The sequence below is a fragment of the Salvelinus fontinalis genome, unplaced genomic scaffold (genome assembly GCF_029448725.1).
Source record: "Salvelinus fontinalis isolate EN_2023a unplaced genomic scaffold, ASM2944872v1 scaffold_1354, whole genome shotgun sequence".
Classification (NCBI taxonomy): domain Eukaryota; kingdom Metazoa; phylum Chordata; class Actinopteri; order Salmoniformes; family Salmonidae; genus Salvelinus; species Salvelinus fontinalis.
The window spans coordinates 23,888-33,262 of NW_026601563.1; the positions used below are offsets into that span (position 1 = coordinate 23,888).

Here is a 9,375-nt window from a genome sequence, read left to right on the forward strand (position 1 = left end):
TATTACAGTCTGATTGTACTACAGTTTGACGGTATTACAGTCTGGTGGTACTACATTCTGGTGGTTTTACAGTCTGGTGGTACTACAGTCTGATGGTACTACAGTCTGGTGGTACAACATTCTGGTGGTTTTACAGTCTGATGGTACTACAGTCTGATGGTACTACAGTCTGATGGTACTGCAGTCTGGTGGTACTACATTCTGGTGGTTTTACAGTCTGATGGTACTACAGTCTGATGGTACTACAGTCTGATGCTATTACAGTCTGATGGTACTATAGTCTGATGGTACTACAGTCTGATGGTACTACAGCATGGTGGTTCTACAGTCTGATGGTCCTACATCCTGGTGGTCCTTCAGTCTGGGGATGATGGGGCTAAGCCTGCAAAGCACCATTGTTCCTTGTCTCTCTAATGTAATTGGAAGTTTGGCAAAACTCCACGGACTGTAGGAGTGTGTTCGAGTGTGACAGTGTGGAAGGGAGGAAAGCGAGAGAGAGCGAGATAGAGAATGTGTGAGTATGTGTCTGTGTGTCAGCAATATCATCAGAGCGACAGCGGGCATGGAATCACAGAGCACCATGGGACATGCCAGTCACAGAGAGTGGAGGTTCAGAGCAGCAGATGTTGAGTGAAGCCACAATGGGTTGACAGTATTAGTCACAGGTCGCATTGAGAGACACACACACACACACCGTGGTGGCGTGACAGCTTTAGACGAGGTCCCATTGTGAGTCACAGCAGGGGAGCAGAAGAAAAGGCCCTTTCAGGGAGCTACCCGGTAACAGTCTAGATAAACAGGGCTCTACACACCACAGATGGGCCAGGCAGGAAGCAATCATTTTGGTCTCCAGAATGTTTCTGAGAAGACTAATAAATTAACTGAATTGAATATTGTCTTTTAGAAAAACCCTCCTGTCTACCAAATGAATCCACACAAAGCACTGTACACCATCATACAGATGTAGTATCTTATTTTGTCCAGTATTGTCACAACAAAATAATCCTGCAGCAACAGGATTTTAATGTTTAGTCCATAATGCCACTTGCTAGGTGTTAAGTGATTCGCTGGCCAAAAGTAAGATACATAAAAAGTGCCATACTGTTAATATAACTGTCAGGCCCTAATCTCCACCCCCCTCCAGGTGTCGCCCATCTTCCCCCTTATCCCTTGTGTATTTATACCTGTGTTCTCTGTTTGTCTGTTGCCAGTTTGTTTTGTTGGTCAAGTCAACCAGCGTTTTGTCTCAGCGCCTGCTTTTCCCAGTTTCTCTTTTTCTCGCCCTCCTGGTTTTGACCCTTGCCTGTCATGACTCTGAGCCCGCCTGCCTGACCACTCTGCCTGTCATGACTCTGAGCCCGCCTGCCTGACCACTCTGTCTGCTCCTGACCCTGAGCCTTCGTACCGATCTGTACCTTTGCCCCTACTCTGAATTACCAACCTCTGACCTGACTCTGAGCCTGCCTTCCATTCTGTACCTTTGCCCCTACTCTGAATTACCAACCTCTGACCTGACTCTGAGCCTGCCTTCCGTTCTGTACCTTTGCCCCATTACTCTGGATTATCGACCCCTGCCTGTCTTAACCTGTTGTTTGTCTGCACCTGTTGTTGTAATAAACATTGTTACTTCAACACAGTCTGCATTTGGATCTCACCTGAAACGTGATAATGAATGCGTGTCAGCGTGGGTTGTCAGTAAATGTATGTAAATCACAAAGCTCATCAGCATTTCATGCGATCAAATTAAGATCCTACATCTGTAGGTGAATACCATAGATAGGTTACATTGTCATCTGGTGACATAAAGGTAGAAGACAAGAGTCAGTGAATACACTACGTTAGCGTCCACATCATCATTCTTGACAATAATTGTTCTGCATCAATTTAACATCATTTTAGACAACGTCTATGTAAAGTATTGTGCTTCTGGTGTGATGTGCTTGTTTTACACATCTCAAGTTACAGATGCAGCACATGTTCAGTTGAATTGTGAGGGAAAGGAAATCTACCCGGTGAAGTTGAGAGCTTTTTGCAATCAAGGTTATTTGACTTGAAGAGGGAGAGGGCAGAGGATGGGTGTGTGGTGACAGCAGAGTATTTATCCCTGTGTCAGGAGGCTGCTATAAATTACATCTGAAATGATGCAGCTATACCTTATCCAGCCAGATTCATGCTTGCTTGGCTCACCACTTGGCTAACACCGGCAGTGTATCAGCAAGACTACGGCCATGTCCCAAAAGACACCCTATTCCTTATGTAGTGCACAACTATTGACCAGGTTCCCGTAGGGCTCTGGCCAAAATAAGTGCACTGTATAGGGGACAGGGTGCCGTTTGGGAGGCAGAATACTTTTCATTTCTTTAATCAAAGTGAACTAGCCAACAACAAGCAAGCTGCTGTGTTGTGATTCGCTCCAATAAATATAATGTCGGTGCCAAGACAGAGCGATGTCCAAATCAATATTTCTTGTTGGTTTTATTTGGTTGTTGTTTCACCAGGACTCGGGAGGAAGAATGTTTTGTGACTGGACTAAAACAGTTGATGAGATTATTTGGCTTGTGGGTGTGGCTGTAGTGCTTTTCATTTTGACCAATCGTATATTTACTAATATCTTCACAATGTGGCAGAGGGAGACTATTCTATTTTATAACAGCTTTCATGAATAAGCCCTAATAGATGCTTATACATGTTATCATAAATATTCAAAATGCTTATAAATTGAAAATGGAGTTAGTAATATATTCATGCCAAATTAGACAGTTTAAAATAACTGAGAAGAACAGCACAAAATACTCTTTCTTTAAATCCTGAATGGGTTTCAGAGAAGAGGCTAATGCCTGCTATTAGCATAGCCTGCATCCCAATCAAAGAAGAGGCTAATGCCTGATATTAGCATAGCCTGGATCCCAATCAAAGAAGGGGCTAATGCCTGCTATTAGCATAGCCTGCATCCCAATCAAAGAAGAGTCTAATGCCTTGCATTAGCATAGCCTGCAATCCAATCAGAGAAGAGGCTAATGCCTTTCATTAGCATAGACTGCATCCCAAATGGCCCCCGATTCATTATATAGTGCACTTCTTATGACCAGAGCTCTTTAAAGGGAAAGTGTACTATTTGGTATGCAGCCAGAGGCATTTCAACCCTCTTTGGACATGTCCATTAACTTAATTCACCTAGTGGAAAGAAGATTATAATGTATTATAATGGTCTCTTAATGAATGCTACGTTGCATCGTTTGTGGGGAATATATTCTGTATCTCCCGAATACATAATTAGACCAGTATCTAACCTGATTACTTGTCTTTTTTCACCAAACTTTTAACTTAAAACCAAGGACATGGAAACATGTTTTGTTGATTCCACATTGAATTCAAGTTAGTTGACATCTCAATCAAATGTAAATCAAAACTAGACGTTGAAATGACGTCTGTTACCAGTGGGTGTGTTCACAGTGTAATATTTGGGTTATACGTTAGCCACATTGTAAATGACGTCTGTTTCCAGTGGGTGTGTTCACAGTGTAATAATTGGGTTATACGTTAGCCACATTGTAAATGACGTCTGTTACCAGTGGGTGTGTTCACAGTGTAATAATTGGGTTATACGTTAGCCACATTGTAAATGACGTCTGTTACCAGTGGGTGTGTTCACAGTGTAATATTTGGGTTATACGTTAGCCACATTGTAAATGACGTCTGTTACCAGTGGGTGTGTTCACAGTGTAATATTTGGGTTATACGTTAGCCACATTGTAAATGACGTCTGTTACCAGTGGGTGTGTTTACAGTGTAATATTTCGGTTATACGTTAGCCACATTGTAAATGACGTCTGTTACCAGTGGGTGTGTTCACAGTGTAATATTTGGGTTATATGTTAGCCACATTGTAAATGACGTCTGTTACCAGTGGGTGTGTTTACAGTGTAATAATTGGGTTATATGTTAGCCACATTGTAAATGACGTCTGTTTCCAGTGGGTGTGTTTACAGTGTAATAATTGGGTTATACGTTAGCCACATTGTAAATGACGTCTGTTACCAGTGGGTGTGTTTACAGTGTAATAATTGGGTTATACGTTAGCCACATTGTAAATTACGTCTGTTTCCAGTGGGTGTGTTTACAGTGTAATAATTGGGTTATACGTTAGCCACATTGTAAATGACGTCTGTTACCAGTGGGTGTGTTTACAGTGTAATAATTGGGTTATACGTTAGCCACATTGTAAATGATGTCTGTTACCAGTGGGTGTGTTCACAGTGTAATATTTGGGTTATACGTTAGCCACATTGTAAATGACGTCTGTTACCAGTGGGTGTGTTCACAGTGTAATATTTGGGTTATATGTTAGCCACATTGTAAAGTCCGGTAAAGAATAATTCACACCTGGGTTTAAATACTATTTGAAATCTTTCAAATAAAAACAGTATTTGCTAAGCTGGTCTGGAGTGCCAAATGGGCGGGGTTTGTACTTGTGTGACTATTGTACTGGCTCCATTGCACCAGATGAGTTCAATCAAGCCCAGCAAACGTTTTTGAAATGGTTTCAAATAGTATGTGTACACAGCTCTGGATGAATGTCTCCTCAAGAGGTGCCTAAACCGCCGCAATACAGAAGTGTATTAATTTGCATGAATAAATAATGATCATAGTTCTATTCTTCCTTCCAGACAGGGAGGTAGTGTAGGTTTGTGGTTGACTTGGAAATGAAATACCACTGAGACTGCTGCTACATTATTCAACAAGATGTAAGCAATCTGTGTAGTGTGCGTGTTGCTCTCTTTCTCTCTCTCTCTCTCTGTCTCTGTGTCTGTGTGTGTATGTGTGTATGTGTGTGTGTAGTGTATTGTGGTAGCACTGCAGCCTGAAAGTAAGGATTAAAGAAGCAGTAACCAAGCAGTGGTCAGGGCCAAGGACAGTGGTCAGGACCAAGGACAGCGGACAGGTTCGAGGACAGTGGTCAGGGCCGAGGACAGTGGTCAGGACCAAGGACAGCGGTCAGGACCGAGGACAGCCGTCAGGACCAAGGACAGCGGTCAGGACCAAGGACAGCGATCAGGACCAAGGACAGCGATCAGGACCAAGGACAGCGATCAGGACCAAAACATAGGAGTTAGTTAGTTTCCTCTTTTAGGTGTACTCTGTGGTTCTGGTAAAATGTATGCCAGAAGATGTAAATGAAAAAAGGTTTTCTTCCACTTGGAAGCAGAGTGAAGGAGATGACTCTAATATCTCTGACATCTCATATGTAAACAACAGTCAGAGATTGCTGTATATCCGTTCATTCTGTCTGTCTGCGTCAGTATCCATTAGGAAGTCTGTATCATTTTAACCAGAAGACACTGAAAGTGAAATCCATCGGTCTATTCACATGACATACAGTTTGTTCTTTCAGCTTTTACAACATTTTGTGAAGAGAAAGTATTTATGTCAGGGATAGACTCTGTGATACGAATGTCTTTCTGTTTCTGTCAGGGAAAGACGTATTTAAGATAAAAGAATCATAAAAGTGGGTGAGATTTTAAAGGAATGCTTGGTTTGCTCCAGTGTGTATAAATGCTTCTTCCACATAACGTCTGTGTCCCAAAGTGCACCCTATCTTCTAATACAAGTTACTACATTTGACCAGAACCCAATGGGATACCCTATGGGCCCTGGTAAAAAGTAATGCACTACACAGGGAATAGGGTGCCACTCAGGACACACACATGGGCATCTGAGACGCACTTAGGAGGAACCATATTAAGAGACCATTTTCTTTCATCACAAAGAGTCTCTGGTGAGGTTATGATTCATCCTGACTTTCTAGGGCCCACTTTTTCTTCATGTTTCAAGTGATTACGTCCCAAATGGCACACTATTCTCTAAATAATGCACTACTTTTGAACAGGGCTCATAGGGCTCTAGTCAAAAGCAGTGCACTATGTACGGAATAGGGTAGGGAATAGGTTGCCATTTGGGACACAGCCCTTCTAACATAAGTATCATTAGGATCCACAGGTATGTGTAATTATACGTGACCTTGGCTTTGGTTGACGGAAGTGCTGTGTGTTTACGATGAGTCGATTTAAAACAGGAGAACCCATCAAGGTTGTATCAAGTGTGGTATGTTGAGAGGTAGCTGAGGAACACCAATGGAGATGTTTTGTATTGTGCATTTTTTATATCCTGCTGCTGAAAAAATTACAGTTTCTTTAAACGTGACTCACAACCCCACAGAAATACAAAAAAAATAGGTAACAGAGTGAATGGGATGCCATTACAACCAATATCATCCAAATATGCTAAGAATCTCCATTCCAACTTCCCTCTGAGATCTGACAGTGCTGTGTGTAGCCTAACTATCCACACTGTTTCTATTGGAATACTGGACCTCACTCTGTGTTAGGAGGGTTCTATGGGAATACTGGGCCTTGATCTGTGTTAGGAGGGTTCTATTGGAATACTGGACCTCAATCTGTGTTAGGAGGGTTATATGGGAATACTGGGCCTTGATCTGTGTTAGGAGGGTTCTATGAGAATACTGGATCTAGATCTGTGTTAGGAGGGTTCTATGGGAATACTGGATCTAGATCTGTGTTAGGAGGATTCTATTGGAATACTGGACCTAGATCTGTGTTAGGAGGGTTCTATGGGAATACTGGGCCTCAATCTGTGTTAGGAGGGTTCTATGGGAATGCTGGACCTAGATCTGTGTTAGGAGGGTTCTATTGGAATACTGGACCTCAATCTGTGTTAGGAGGGTTCTATGGGAATACTGGGCCTTGATCTGTGTTAGGAGGGTTCTATTGGAATACTGGACCTCAATCTGTGTTAGGAGGGTTGTATGGGAATACTGGGCCTTGATCTGTGTTAGGAGGGTTCTATGAGAATACTGGATCTAGATCTGTGTTAGGAGGGTTCTATGGGAATACTGGATCTAGATCTGTGTTAGGAGGGTTATATTGGAATACTGGTCCTAGATCTGTGTTAGGAGGGTTATATGGGAATACTGGGCCTTGATCTGTGTTAGGAGGGTTCTATGGGAATACTGGATCTAGATCTGTGTTAGGAGGGTTATATTGGAATACTGGTCCTAGATCTGTGTTAGGAGGGTTATATGGGAATACTGGGCCTTGATCTGTGTTAGGAGGGTTCTATGAGAATACTGGATCTAGATCTGTGTTAGGAGGGTTATATGGAAATACTGGGCCTTGATCTGTGTTAGGAGGGTTCTATTGGAATACTGGACCTAGATCTGTGTTAGGAGGGTTCTATTGGAATACTGGACCTCAATCTGTGTTAGGAGTGTTATATGGGAATACTGGTCCTAGATCTGTGTTAGGAGGGTTATATGGCAATACTGGGCCTTGATCTGTGTTAGGAGGGTTCTATGGGAATACTGGATCTAGATCTGTGTTAGGAGGGTTCTATTGGAATACTGGTCGTATATCTGTGTTAGGAGGGTTCTATTGGAATACTGGTCCTAGATCTGTGTTAGGAGGGTTCTATTGGAATAGTTGTCGTAGCTCTGTGTTAGGAGGGTTCTATTGGAATACTGGTCCTAGATCTATGTTAGGAGGGTTCTATTGGAATACTGGAACTAGATCTGTGTTAGGAGGGTTCTATTGGAATACTGGTCCTAGATCTGTGTTAGGAGGGTTCTATTGGAATACTGGTCCTAGATCTGTGTTAGGAGGGTTCTATTGGAATACTGGTCCTAGATCTGTGTTAGGAGGGTTCTATTGGAATACTGGAACTAGATCTGTGTTAGGAGGGTTCTATTGAAATACTGGACCTAGATCTGTGTTAGGAGGGTTCTATTGGAATACTGGAACTAGATCTGTGTTAGGAGGGTTCTATTGGAATACTGGACCTAGAGACTTGAGATTAATTCTGTGGTTGACTCACCCTGACCACGGTTTCTACCCACTGAAGACATGGTTGATATGGGAACATCGGACGTGAGTGTATTCTTAGGAGTTAATCACAAGCTAGGTTTTAAATAACCATATTGATTAGTTGTTGTTTGTTAGGCTAAGCCTCCATCTCCTTTTTCCTTCCTTCCTTCCTCCCCTCCCTCATTCTCCTCCCCTCCCCTCCGTGCATCATTTATTCCAGATTACTGATGGATGGAGGGGGAATTGACAAAGGGAGTCAGCAGCAGCAACATTTTGTTTATTCACACATGGACGATTGATCATTGAACATCGATTTGATAATTGTTACTTTCACCCAGCTGGGTGGCTGGGTTGTGGAGAAAAATGAGGCTGTGGTACACCCATCCCAGGCCTGTGGGCTGTGAGAATAGATCTGTCTGTGTTTCTTACCCAAGTTTCCAGTCATCAGATAGGCGTTGTGGAAGTCCTTCATGCCCAGGCCAACAATGTGGATAAATTCCTCGATGACCTGCATCAGCTCCACTGCACCTGGATAGATCTAGAGAGATGACAACAACATTATAGTTAACTAGTGAGAGGTGAGGACAACATTACAGCTAACTAGTGAGAGGTGAGGACAACATTATAGTTAACTAGTGAGAGGTGAGGACAACATTACAGTTAACTAGTGAGAGGTGAGGACAACATTATAGTTAACTAGTGAGAGGTGAGGACAACATTACAGTTAACTAGTGAGAGGTGAGGACAACATTATAGTTAACTAGTGAGAGGTGACAACAACATTACAGTTAACTAGTGAGAGGTGAGGACAACATTACAGTTAACTAGTGAGAGGTGAGGACAACATTACAGTTAACTAGTGAGAGGTGAGGACAACATTACAGTTAACTAGTGAGAGGTGAGGACAACATTACAGTTAACTAGTGAGAGGTGAGGACAACATTACAGCTAACTAGTGAGAGGTGAGGACAACATTATAGTTAACTAGTGAGAGGTGAGGACAACATTACAGTTAACTAGTGAGAGGTGAGGACAACATTATAGTTAACTAGTGAGAGGTGACAACAACATTACAGTTAACTAGTGAGAGGTGAGGACAACATTACAGTTAACTAGTGAGAGGTGAGGACAACATTACAGTTAACTAGTGAGAGGTGAGGACAACATTACAGTTAACTAGTGAGAGGTGAGGACAACATTACAGTTAACTAGTGAGAGGTGAGGACAACATTACAGTTAACTAGTGAGAGGTGAGGACAACATTACAGTTAACTAGCGAGAGGTGAGGACAAAATTACAGTTAACTAGTGAGAGGTGAGGACAACATTATAGTTAACTAGTGAGAGGTGACAACAACATTATAGTTAACTAGTGAGAGGTGAGGACAACATTACAGTTAACTAGTGAGAGGTGAGGACAACATTATAGTTAACTAGTGAGAGGTGAGGACAACATTACAGTTAACTAGTGAGAGGTGAGGACAACATTATAGTAAACT

At 42.3% G+C, this 9,375-nt stretch overlaps 1 protein-coding gene across 1 annotated transcript in view; it reads right to left on the minus strand.

The window, feature by feature from the left end:
- The window catches only part of LOC129849067 (adhesion G protein-coupled receptor B3), a 31,704-nt gene extending 22,637 nt beyond the window's left edge, over window positions 1–9,067 (minus strand). The window contains exon 1 of the mRNA XM_055916119.1: window positions 8,307–9,067. Within this exon, the coding sequence (XP_055772094.1) occupies window positions 8,307–8,391 (85 nt within the window). The 5' untranslated portion in view covers window positions 8,392–9,067. The remainder of the gene's footprint in view (window positions 1–8,306) is intronic.
- Between the last annotated feature and the right edge of the window lie 308 nt (window positions 9,068–9,375).